A 13,489-nucleotide genomic window follows, 5' to 3' on the forward strand; every position below is an offset into this window, starting at 1 on the left:
TGTAATTAGCTGCCTAACAATACATTTCAAATGTTTGAATATTTCCCCTTACCACTTTATTAGACGAAATGTAAAAAACAAAGATAACCAAGAGTCCTTTATTATGTGTGACAAATATTTAAATAAAGTGATACTCCCTTTCCTCCTTAGTTGGATAATGTTTAGCTAAGTTAAAGGGTTTGTTTTATTTAAACATTATTTTAAACTACCCTGCAGAATACAAATGAATTAAAACTAGTTTCACCTTTACCAGCTGTGATAAACACATGATTAATGCATCAATATTTATAATCAAAACATATCATATATTATTCTGAAATTGACCAATTTGCATAATGAGTTGCTTTTTTATATTTGTATGCTAATACTTATGTACTTTTACTCAAGCAACCTTTTGAATGCAGAAATGTTACTTGTAACTGATCAAACTATGGTATTTCTATCTTCAAGTACAAGTTCTGAGTACTCCCACCTCTGCACATCTGATGGAAGAAGACATTAGCAAACACTCAATGTAGCAAAAACCCAAAGGACAAACATCTGGATTCACCAACTTTTTGTAGATGATTTGGTTATGCAGTAAGAGTGAAATGTTAAGGAAGGATAGTTACTTCCAGTTTTATGTCCTGCCCTCTTAACATCCACAAATATAGATGTTCACAGACAGGATGAGCAGGTTTCTTAAACAGGTTACTTCATGGGGGAATCTCTGTCCAAATTAACATCTCTAAAAGGTGAAGCATTAACACACTGAGAATCTTGACAGACAGGTGTGTGACAGCCTGTACGTGGGTTGTGGTCACTGAAGTCCCTCCTATTGTAAATTCCCCTTAGGCTATGCTCAGTCCTGTTCTTACTCTTACTTATTCTTCAGTCTTCTATCAGTCAGATAGTGTAGTCTGTGAATTGCTTGTTTGGAAAACCATCTAATAATCCAAGACGAAAGACAACTTGACTTTCAGGTAAAAAATATAAATAACAGTTGTTATTTTTAGGATATTTTTGGTTGTAATGAAGATAATAATAATAATAATAATAATGGCTTTAATTTATAAAGCACTTCATATTTGCATTCAAATCCCGAAGTGCTAACATCGTAAAAAGAATAAAAAGCAATAAATAAAAATAAATAAGTAAAAAGAATAAAATAAGATAAAAGGGTGATAATAAATAAATAAAAGGTCTAGGGAAAGGCTCTATTGAAGAGGTGGGTTTTGAGGCCTTTTTTAAAAACCTCCACGGTCTGTGATGCTCTCATGTGGTCGGGGAGAGCGTTCCACAGACTGGGGGCAGCCGAGCAGAAGGCCCGGTCTCCCATGGTACGGAGCTTAGTCCTCGGGGGTTTGAGGAGGTTTGAGTTGCTGGAGCGGGTGGTCCGCACGGAGGTAAGGGGGGTGAGGAGTTCCTTGAGGTATGGAGGGGCTGTTCCATAGATACACTGGTGTGTGAGGAGGACGGAGACCTTGAATTCGATCCTCAATTCCACGGGGAGCCAGTGTAGTGACTTCAGGATGGGGGTGATATGATCATATTTGCGCACCCTCATCAGGATCCTAGCAGCGCTGTTCTGGATGTTCTGGAGCCTCTGGATGCTTTTCTTAGGGATCCCGATGAGGAGTGCATTGCAGTAGTCCAGCCTTGAGGAGACAAAGGCGTGGACTAGCTTTTCCGCGTCAAACAGAGTGAGTGAGGGGCGGAGTTTGGCGATGTTCCTGAGGTGATAGAAGGAGTTTTTGCACAGCTGTTTAATGTGGGCCTCAAAGGTCTGATGGGCGTCCATTTTCACACCCAAGTTGGTGACTGTTGAGGAGAGGGTAATGTCCTGGCCGGAGAAGGTGATGGTCGTGATGGTGGATGACCGAACCTGATGTGGGGTGCCAACTATAATGGCTTCGGTCTTGGAGCTGTTGAGTTTCAGGGAAGTTTAGCTTCATCCACGCCTGTATCTCCTCCAGGCAGGTAGTGAGTGTGGGTGAAGGCAGGGCTGCAGAGGAGGTAGGGTTGATCCTGAGGTACAATTGGGTGTCATCAGCGTAACAATGGAATGATACTCCATGTCGGCTGATGATAGAGCCAAGGGGGAGCATATAGAGTGTGAAAAGGGTGGGGCCGAGAACTGATCCTTGAGGGACACCACAGGTGACGTTGTGGGTACCCGACTCTGCCTCACCCAAGGAGACGTACTCTGTTCTCCCGGTGAGGTATGATGTGAACCAGTCAAGGGGAGAGTCAGAGAGTCCGATGGTGGAGTGCAGACGATGGAGGAGGATGCCGTGATCGACGGTGTCGAAAGCTGCAGTGAGATCAAGGAGGATGAGGAGAGAGGGAGAGCCAGCATCAGCCGTCATCAGCAGGTCGTTGGTGACCCTGACCAGGGCAGTTTCTGTGCTGTGGCCTGAGCGGAAACCAGACTGGAACTTCTCAAATAGGTTGCTGGAGTTTAGGTGGTCCTGGAGCTGAGCAGCAACTATTTTTTCCAGCACCTTTGACAGAAATGGAAGGTTGGAAATGGGTCTATAGTTGGCCAGGACTCCCGGGTCAAGGGAGGGTTTTTTAAGACTAGGTTTGATGACAGCGGTTTTTAGGGCAGAGGGGACATGGCCAGACTGGAGAGAGAGGTTTGCGATCTTAGTGATCATGGGGCTCAGGGTGCAGATGTACGATTTCACCAGAGCTGACGGAAGGGGATCCAGGACACAGGTGGAGGGCTTCATCCTCCTAACGATGCCCTCAACCTCTTGCTGAGAGATGACCGTGAAACAGCAAAGAGGCTGGGTTGTCCCAGGCTGTGGGTCAGAAGATGTGTAACTCCTGGGCTTTGATGGCACAGTAAAGATTGACATTTTGTTGTTGGAATTAGATTTTTTATAAAAGTATAACACATTAGCCATAAGTAGAACAGTTTTTATTGTCATCTCTCTCTCTCTCTCCACTTTTCAAGCAGGACAACCAATAGACACAACATACATCTAAGTGGAACTGTTTTTCTGCTCTTTTTCCCTCTTCAGTCAACCTTCAGATCCTTCTCATGTCCTACCAGCCCACCAAAAATAAAAATGAAGAGGCCTACCTGTCCCTGATGTAAGGCTTGAAAGAGCTGGACCTCAATGTGTTCCCTGTGACCTGGTGCTGAATGGAGACCATGCCTTTCCTTTAGCAATCAACAGCCAAGGCCAGGTCTTGATGGCAGCCTCTCGGTACGGCAGAGGAAGTATTGTGGTCCTCGGTCATGAGGGCTACCTGACCGCTTTTCCTGATCTGGTAGAGAACGCTGTGACCTGGCTGAGAGGAGAAGGATCTCACAACCTCACTGTGGGGGTCAACAATAAAATGAAGGCTGTCGCTGATAACCTCATCAAATCTGGCCTCAAAGTTAAAGCTGTTGGGTCCTTTAGTGACAGTAGGGAGGTTGGTGTCTATGTGACAGATGCCTACGGCGTGGAAGCAGACGCAAAAGACCTGGTGGCATTTCTGAAAGCTGGAGGAGGAGTGCTGATAGCAGGTCAGGCATGGCACTGGGCTTCAACCAAGCCAAAAGAGAACACACTGCTACACTTCCCAGGGAATAAAGTGTCTGCTGTGGCGGGGATCTACTTTACTGCGCATTATGGGAAGGTAGAGATCCTGCCTGTTTACCCTCAGATCCCATCCTCATGGATGACTTACAGTAAGAGTATTTCATTCTCTTTCACCGAAACATTTAGAAAGGTTCTACCTTTGAAAGGGAAACCTTTTATTTGAATCTTTTGCCCAAATGTCTATGATGCTATGATTAATATTGAAATTCTGATATTCTTGTATGTAACATAAAAAATCTATATATTAAATTAGGTTTATAACCATTTTACTTTAGACATACTGTATGTCACTTTCGATAAAAATATCATAATAATTATATCAGATAATTATAACAAAATGGCAAAATTCAAAAAGATAAATGCAAGGAAAAAAATACACTATAACCCATACTTAGCGTTTTCACAAGACTTTCATAGAGCAACAAAATCGCCCTATTAAAAATGTTGATTGATAGACTTACCCACATGGCAATCTATGTTTCCCTTGTCCTCTTTCAAAAACAGAAACGGTAAGGATTTTGAGGATGACTTGGAGTTTTTACTCACGGGGGTTTCAGAGTTTGACCTCCAGGGTTCATCAGCAAGTTCTGAGATTCTGATCCACGGCTCGCTTGCCTTTCCTATTGGTACCACCAAGGATGGACAGACGTTCCTGGCAGGATCGTACTATGGGCAGGGACGAGTCATTGTGGTTTCACATGAAGGATTTCTGCGACGACAGGTAGAGTTTATTTTCTACCGTTAAAAGCGAAAATTCAACATAGAATTTGTTCTTGTAGTAAAATCATCTTAATGAAAGTATGATCTAATTCGGAAACACTGTATATAAGATTACTTGTTTGGTTACATATTAACTTATAGCCACCAGAATCAAATTGTTTTTTGTGATTAACAAATTGCTTCCTGTCTTGTGATAACTGTCTCAACACAGACACTGGCTCCGTTTTGGAACAATGCCATTCATTGGCTGGATGGAGGCCGGCAGGGGGTCGTTGGAGTAGCATCAAAACGTGCCCTCGGTCTTCTCAGCAAGTCAGGGTTAAAGTGTAAGGAGACAGAGTTCAAGGAAGGTCTGAGTGTTTTTGTGGGCCCAGCGCACAGTGATACAAATGCAAAGGAAATCCGAGAGTTTGTGGCAGAGGGAGGAGGCCTGCTGATTGGTGGACATGCCTGGCACTGGGCACAGAAACACCCTGGGCAAAACTAACTAACTCATTTTCCATGTATGGCTATGCACCAGACATTTATCATAATGCATGTCAAACATATTCCAGGTGATACTGTCTAAATGCTTGTGCTGGTGTGATAATGTATTAGGCAATAACTTATCAGGCACAATTCAAAATTGCACATTTTAAAATGCCACACAATGAATTCTACATTGCTACGTTAGAAACACAATTGCAGTCATTAATACATTAGGGAGTAATAGAATAAGGGAGTATGGGAGTCAGATTATAGATAATAATAATAATAATGTATTGGTAATTCTTAAAAGCTTATAAAATGGGCTACTGCTAAAAACTGAAGACTTGCATGCTTACCTGTGCCTGACACCCCTACTGGAGTTTAGGCCATCTTGGTCATATAAATGGACCTTGATGAACAAACAATCACTCGGCTAAGTATTGGCCAGCAGAAGACATGAGCTCTAGGCTAAGGGGAGGTACATATACATGTATAATGAATCATATGAACTGCAGCTGGTGAGGAAGTCAGGCAGGCAGGCACTGAGGACATTACAACATGTACGCTGTAATAAGCTGTAATAGACCTGCTTAAACTTCAATCTGAAAGTTCCTTTGATAATCAAAAATGAAACACAATACATAAAGTTGGGTTTTTCCTTTTAGGTAACAAGATTCTGAACCATATGGGCTTGAGTCTGTTGAGAGGAACAATCACAGGAGGTTTACACAAGACCCCTGAGCCTAAAGACATCTACCACTTCCGCCACCTTCTCCACCGCTTCGCTGGCCATGTAGCCCATGGGGAGAAACAAAGCAAACATGAGGAGAACAACTTCAAACGGCTGGGCAGAGACTGCTCCATCTTCTTGCACATGAATGCCAAGGAATGCTCCTCCTATACACAAGTGGTGTCCTGGCAAAATGAGAGCTTTATAAAAAATGTAAATAGAAGATGACACAGCTAACAACCAGTCCGATGTGTCACAGAAACATCTTTGATAATTCCCCATTTTCTTCCAAGGTGTGTGACAGCTGCCCAGTGAAGACTCCCAAAGACCACCTGCTCCTCAGTGTGGCGACAGAGATTTATAAGGTCTGCCCAAACCCTGATGCTATCCTGCCGTACCTCATCAAGGATAACCCCTTGATGCCGGTTGTCTATGACCAAACAATCAAGATTGATGTTAACACAGCAGGTAAGATCTTGTTGATTAGGACAAATATGTGAGCTATTTTTGAGTAAAACTTTTATACAGTACATGCAGTTTATGTGGCAGTAACGTCTTTATGACTAAATTGCACTTATCTGCAGACCTTACTGTTGAGAAGTCCAGTTGCAAATGTGTGTTTCAAACGTTATCCATGTAAATATGACTGATCTTATTACTGTATTTGTATTTTTGTCTACAGCCGAGGAGTGGATCAGTACAGGTCTCTATCTCTCTCCTGGTATGAAGACCTACATTGCCATGCCTGAAGAGATGGTCAACAAAGGCTGGAAGGTGCTGAACAAAATATTGAGTTTCATTGTGTTTGTGGTAATGGTGTGCCCCTATTTGAGGTCCAATCCACCCCAATGAATACTCCCCAGAAGCGACTGGTCTTACCCTCAACATTTCCCTGCTCCCTTTCCCAGCGTATCCCCTGCAGAGGCAACAGACCCCACCAACCCCAATATCCAGATTTCAATATTGAATCAAATCAAATCAGGTTTTATTTATATAGCACATTTTAAAAACGATTCTTGGTCGAGCCAAAGTGCTGTACCTGCAATAAAATCACTTTACTGCGATAGCAAACAGAAGACAATAAATTACAACAGCAAATATAAAAATCAAACACAGGGAAATGTCAGGAGTCGTACTCCGTAGACCCCCTACGGTCTGGGCCGACCTCACATGGAGGGGCAGAGTGTTCCAGAGCCTGCGGGGCCAGCTGCTGCGAAGGCTCGGTGACCTCGGGATTTGAGCCTGGTCTTGGGCACTATCAGCAACAGCTGGTCAGCAGATCTTAAAGCTCTGGCTGGGGTGTAGCGATGGAGGAGTTCTGCTATATAAGCCGGAGCCAGCCCATTTAGGGCTTTAAAAACAATTAAAATGATCTTAAATCAATTCGAAACCGGATTGAAAGCCAGTGCAATGAGGCCAGAATTGGGCTGATGTGGTCACGCTTTTTGTGGCCAGTCAGAAGACGCGCAGCTGCGTTCTGCACTAGCTGCAGGCGTTTAATTGACGCCTGGTCCATACCCACATACAGAGCGTTGCAGTAATCCAGCCTCGTGGTTACAAAGACGTTAATAACCCTTTCTAGATATTTAAAAGATAAAAACGACTTGTTAAATACCAGTCGTATTTAAAAAAAAAAAAGCAGGTCTTGACTACGGTGCTGACCTGCTTATCAAATTGAAAATCGCTATCATCTACCTGTTGGCTCCCCGTAAAACACAAGTGGAGGGGCTGGAGGTCACTGTGCAGATGGCTTTGCCTGCCCCATATTATAAATCAGGTATGGGTTTAGGTGACTGTGGTATGTAAAGTAAAGGCGTTTACCGGAGCTACAAACGGGACTGGTTGGATAACTCTGCTGCTCTATACAAGAAGGGACAGTGGAGACTTTATCTGCTGTAGAGACTGAGGTCTTGTGGAGTGCAGGAAGCCCTCCTATAAACCTTTTTTTTTAAATCTGCAGTTGCATTCGCAATTTTTATGCTGCTGAGAGATTGCAACTAATGCAATCTCATTAGTTCTTATTAAACATCACTTCTGTGCTGGGAAACTAAAATGATTTCAGTTTAACAGGTGTCCATTTAAAATGTATATAAGTACATAACACAATATTGAAGTAATTCATTGCTCAGTTTTAAACACATCCACCCCTCTTTCTCTTCAGGCGTGACCACACCAGCTGATTAGTCATTGCTGCGCACAGCTCCGTCTCCCTGGGCAGAGTTGGAGTTTGAAAACATCATCCTAACCGTACCATCAGATGTTGTTCGCAGTCTGGAACGCCCTGATGAGCTGGCAGCGCTGTGGGATGAGATCATGAGGAGCATCGCTGATCTGGCGGCCAAACCACACACATTTCCTCACAAAGAACGCTTTGTGACAGATGTGCAGATTTCCCATGGTGAGTGTATTTGGATTTGTTTTTCATCCTGTTGAAAGTCCAGGAAATATATAGCCTGTCCCAACTAATGATGGGTTAGAGGCAGGGTACACCATGGACAGGTCCCCAAATCACATACAGACAGATAGACAGAATACCATTCTTGTTCACACCTATGGATATATTGGAGTTGCTATAACAGTTTGTTTTTCTCAATCCAGGTCTGATGCACGCAGGTTATCCTATCATGGCACAAAAGGCCACAGCAGCTCAGCTGGTCAGCACTACTCATATTCGGGGGAAAGGCCTGTGGGGGCCCATCCATGAACTGGGACACAACCAACAGAGAGGCTGCTGGGAATTCAAACCAAACACAACAGAGTGCACATGCAACCTGTGGTCAGTGTATGTGCATGAAGAGGTGTTCGGGATCGAAAGGGGAAAGGTAGAGTCAATGTTTTCACAAAACAACTGAAACCAATGGCTTGAAAAGCCTGGTCTTCAAATGTAATAACACTCAACTGTTGGTTTTAGCTAATTTTTTGTTTAACAATGATATCATTTCATCTTTATTTAACAAAAGTCAGTCTAAAGAGAAGTCAGAGCACTCAGCCAAAATTATTAATTTTGATCTTTTGTTATGTCTGACGTGCATATCCAATAATAATTTCAATCTTAAAGTGCCACTATTTGTGTCCAGTGACTTATAGAAAATAGAAGACTATTACGGCTTACCAATTTGACATGTATTACTGGCATGCAGCGCCATATGTTGTGGCAGTATTAAAATCAAATTGGAGTTCTGTCATTAATTTCAATGTTATACCAAATATCCTGCTATAGGCCTTGAACTCAAATTTGCAATAAACCCAACACGGCAGACCTTCATGGTTCAATAGGCTCAATTTTTTTTGCATCCTGTGATCAGTTCTATTTCTTGGGAATAATTAGCATATGCTATCCAGTTGTGGCTTGTTCCAAATCATCGAAAAGTGAGCAATGGGACAAATAATTAAAGTCATAAACCAGTACAAACTACCACTTTGTGTTTAACCTTAATACAGCTGCAAGTCTGAAGCCCCATTTGACCCAGTGAGGCTTTAATGCTCAATAAACACTAAACTAAAGGGGTGGGAAAATGTAATTTACCTGTGTCTCCTTCCATGCAGCTCCAAGATAAGCTTGGCTGGGATGCCTTTAAGAAAGTGTTTGCTGCCTACTTCAAAATCAGCTCTCCAAAGGACAACAGTGGAAAGATGAACCTGTATGCTGCGACCTTCTCCCAGACTGTGGAGATGAACCTGTCCACGTTCTTTAAGTCCTGGGGCTGGCCCATCAACGCAGCCACCGAGGAGAAACTCAGCACCCTGCCTCCTTGGAGCGACCCCCCCCCATGGTCCAGTATGGCTGAACTGCCGACTGCTGCTCATTACATTGCAGATAAATGGTTTATCAACAGTTAACATGACTAGGTATATTCATGAATAATCTGAATTAACTGCATGTTTCCTACATTCAGGCTGTTTGTAAGACAGCAACTTGTCTTAATGTTTTCCAGTTGTTCGCCTCACTGTCATAAAACAGTCATATAAACAGTTGTTTTCATGTACTTGTGGTTGATAGAAAAAAAGGGATGTGTTATTCGTAAAGCTGTTAAACTGTAACATGCACCCTTTTCATAACATTGTGAAAATCATTTCGATTTGTAAGTGTATTGTCACTTTAGACAATGTAAAATCATACAGTAGGTAATGGCATCATCCCTTTACCTTTATTCTATAACTTATTGCATTCCATTTCGCTGTAAATTACTGCTTTATTTTATTGCTATTTAACTATATTTTATTACAGTGTCCTTAAAGATTATTTTTTTTATATTAGATTTCTTGTTTTGTGTGGAGATTCTTTGTTTTATATTTTATGTATGCACCATGACTTCAAGTCAAATTCCTCTTATGTGTGAACCTATCTGGCAATAAACCCGTTTCTGATTCTTTCATCCCTTGCAGTTGTTGTCAAACTGCTCCCCTACTGGCTGATTGGAGAACTGCTGGAAGAACTCTAGCCAGAGACTCTGGTGCTTGTTCTTTTCTTTCTACAGTAAATACCATGAAGTAAACAATAAGCAGTGCTTTAATTTAAAACATGAGCCACATCAATAGAGCATTCGGTAACTACACTGGTTAAGTAGGACCCTCCTCTTTTTGTGGGAATTTATTTATCCTATTTAACATGGATATTTTAATGGAAATAAACTTGAAATGGAAATCTATTGAATTTTAGAAACATATTTAAGTAAAATGGAAGGTGGAATAAAATACAAGGAAATAAAGCATGTTTTATTTGTCTACTTTATTTTCTGGTATTGATTCAAGTCAATAGCTCACAACCTGGAAGGTATTGAAGAAAAATATCAACTTTTGAATGGAAAACTTTTTAACTTGCACAACTTTTAATTTCAAAAATAAGGGGGGATTAGAGTCCAACAATAAGATGTGTGTCCTATTTGTACAGTCCAGTTATTATATCTGGTATACATGAGGAGTCAATGGGTCACAATACATGAACGCTATTGAAAATAAATTATCTTTTCATTACAAAAACAGCTGAAATTTCATATCAATATTCATATAAAATAGGTGTACTAAAATACAATTAAAAAAACAAACAGGTGTGCCGTATATTCAAATCTACTTTAAACAATTAAATTGTAACATTCACTCCACCAGATGACAGTCTTTAAGCTAGTTTTCATAGTTGATGTTTCGAGGGAGGAAAGGAAAATCACACACTTCATGTTACAGTTACAATAAGTACTTTATTGATTCCACAATGATGCCAGTGCCTGACAGATACATATACAGTTTATCTATGTACAGCTTGCTGAGAGACAATACACACAGTCCCTTGTACACATACTTAGTTCTTTAAGTGTTTAACATACTTTGGGCTGGTTTCTTTCATTTTGACTGCAAATGTAAAGGCTTTATTAAGGTCATGCAGAAGACATTTCAATAAGTAGCATGTGTAAGTGGAATTTGATTCCCCAACCTGATTAAAAAATCTTAATGTGTAAGTCTCCACCACAATACATTTCAAAATAGATATGTTCAACAGCTAACCATCTTGTCTCTTACATTCATTCTCCTTAAAGTATTGTGTTAGAGCCAGTATTTTTGATTTGATAAGAAAGGCCACCTAATTGTGACGTCTGTAGTCAACGCACTATAAAGGACTACAATTCCCACGGCGCCTGTGCTAACGCCACGATGATGGGCAATCTGTTGAGAGACGCCGTCGAGGAACAGTTTTTAACCGTAACGTACTCGTACATACAAACCGTACAAGTACCATTTAAGTTGTGAAGTTATAAGCATTATCACGAAAGAAAGAATACCTAAGTTGTTTGTTTTATTTGAGTTATGCCTATTTCTTTTGAATATTGTAGGCCTATTTTTCTTTGTTGCATGTGCAAAAGTTATTTTTATTTTGAGCAAACACATCGCAACATCTTCTAAACCATCGGAGGCCAAGCAACACTTCAAACTGAGTAATTTAAGGAAAGAAACGAGTTAGAACTGTCTGTTTAAAGCGTCTAGTGGCTTGATGGAAAAACAAGGAAGGAAGCCACGACATATTGCTTTGGTACCATTGGTTTGTCATTGAACACAACTTCCAGGTGTTGATTCATCGTAGAATACTTCAGCACAAGATTATTTACCATGTTTGTATTCAAGCTTCATTCAAAAGTCAACATTGTTATCTACTGGTAAAATAAATAAACTGTAAATAACTTAAATATTATACATGAGTTTTGATTAAATAACACAAATAAGTAATACTTACATTTAAGGGTATGGTGATTAAATTAGAGAAATCGTATTGTAATAACACGATTTAGCATGATCATAAATAGGAGAGTCCCCATTTATCTTTTGCACAATTGTTGTATATTCTCGGCTAATCTCAGGCAGTGTAGGATTCTGATCTTCTCCCTGTGGAGCTCTCCGGGACTCACTTGGCCTGCCAGCTTGGCAGAGAAGTGGATCAGGTCCTGCATGAAGAGGCCTACTGACCCTCTGGGTGCAGGAGGAACCTCGGTCAGAGTACACGAGTCGAATTGAAAGTTGATGTTCTTGGCCCAAGGGAGGCCCGGCCCCCGCTCTTCAATCCACATCAGAGGTCTGTCGTCAGACGTTAACAGCTTTGCAGTCATCTTGCTGTAGTTGTTGCCACAGTCTTCCTCCATAGTTGCTGCAGTTACCGACAGCTCACCGAACAACTCCACCAACCACGTAAGGCGAGCAATGCCACTAAATGATGGGAAACCAAATCCAGGCTTCAGAGCTCCACCGGTAAAATGAAGCGTTCCTTCCTGCAGGAGCTTTCCCTCCACCTCTCTCTTCAGTTCTTTGTAGTCTTCGGTCAGCAGCTCAATGTGTTCCTCATGGAGAATAACTCCTTTTTCCTGGGCCAGGTTCCAGAGCTCCAGAGCAGCTTTGTAGTTCATGGTCATGGGATATTCCACACACACGTGTTTTCTTGCCTGCAGAAAAGTTCTGACGTTTTCCTCATGCAACACATTCTCAGTGCAGATGAACGCCACCTGGATGTCCTCTCTGCTCACAGCCTCTTCAGCGGTCACCTGACTCACTCCCTGCTGAGAGTCCAGCTTTCTCCTGGATATGAAAGCTCTGACATTCAGTTTCTCTGCAGGACTGCCAGGCAAAGGAGCTAACATGTCTCTGATCCTCACCCAACCGGCTGTGCCAATGCCAACAACCACCGCTCCAAACATGCTGGTTCACTGCCCTTTGGTGACAACACGGAGAAATGTAGCCGTAATGTTGTGAGCTATGGTGAGTAGTGTTATCCCAATAGGTGACGTAACACAGAGCTAGCGGCTAGCAGCAGCATAGATATATATATAAGCAGCAGCCTTCGAGTGAGGCGCCCGGAAGTGTCCAGGGGCGCTTCTTCTTCTCTCAGTTTTGGCAGATTGCAAACAACTTTAAGGTGCATACCGCCACCTACTGTACAAGAGTGTGTATCACCATATCATCCTATCACCACTTGTGGAATTATACCACTATATTTACGTTGTTTTAAATTCTTCCAATCAATCCTGTTTCACTCAAATACTTAAAAATGGCCTTCCTGATAGCTCTTATCCCCTCACCTTCTGTTCCAAGTATCCCCATCAGGCTCCACTCCCTTCCTGCCTCTATTATATATATATTTCCCTCTTTAGTTTTTTACCCGCTGGGCCCAGAGAAAAATGCTTTTGTGAGCAAAAACTAGAGGGAAACAGCAAACAACAGTATGATTTTGGTGACGTTGTGACTATCCTGGACAAAGATATAGGGGGGCTTCCAAATCCGGCAGCTACAACACCTGCTCTGTCGGATATGGAAGCCCCTCTTTAGTTTTTTACCTGCTGGGCCCAGAGTAAAATGCTTTTGTGAGCACACACTAGAGGGGATCAGGCAACACCAGTGTGATTTTGGTGACCGTGTGACTGTCCTGGACAAAGTTATAGGGGGGGTGCCATATCTGGCAGGAGAAATACCCGCTCTGCTGAACATGTTATGTAGAGAACAGTGCAGATCTTCCCTA

The 13,489-nt window shown here is 42.0% G+C and overlaps 1 protein-coding gene and 1 pseudogene across 2 annotated transcripts; one reads left to right on the forward strand and one right to left on the reverse strand.

The window, feature by feature from the left end:
* The first annotated feature begins 2,878 nt into the window (after nucleotides 1-2,878).
* On the forward strand, nucleotides 2,879-10,178 carry LOC307034944 (TRPM8 channel-associated factor homolog; annotated as a pseudogene). Its single transcript, XR_013810648.1, has 11 exons — nucleotides 2,879-3,667; nucleotides 4,083-4,299; nucleotides 4,510-4,801; nucleotides 5,432-5,673; nucleotides 5,790-5,964; nucleotides 6,179-6,270; nucleotides 6,405-6,420; nucleotides 7,139-7,273; nucleotides 7,658-7,894; nucleotides 8,095-8,318; nucleotides 9,043-10,178. The product of XR_013810648.1 is annotated as a TRPM8 channel-associated factor homolog (transcript).
* A 493-nt stretch (nucleotides 10,179-10,671) lies between these two features.
* On the reverse strand, nucleotides 10,672-12,850 carry LOC307037664 (biliverdin reductase A-like). Its single transcript, XM_079678722.1, has one exon. The coding sequence runs from the start codon at nucleotides 12,669-12,671 to the stop codon at nucleotides 11,802-11,804; it is 870 nt and encodes a 289-aa protein (XP_079534848.1). The 5' UTR covers nucleotides 12,672-12,850; the 3' UTR covers nucleotides 10,672-11,801.
* Nucleotides 12,851-13,489: the final 639 nt, after the last annotated feature.

The sequence above is a fragment of the Notothenia rossii genome, assembly GCF_949606895.1.
Source record: "Notothenia rossii genome assembly, chromosome: 4".
Classification (NCBI taxonomy): Eukaryota; Metazoa; Chordata; class Actinopteri; order Perciformes; family Nototheniidae; genus Notothenia; species Notothenia rossii.

Excerpts from the sequence above, each read along its gene's own strand:
- LOC307037664 (XM_079678722.1), bottom strand. The coding sequence starts at position 12,671 with ATGTTTGGAGCGGTGGTTGTTGGCATTGGCACAGCCGGTTGGGTGAGG.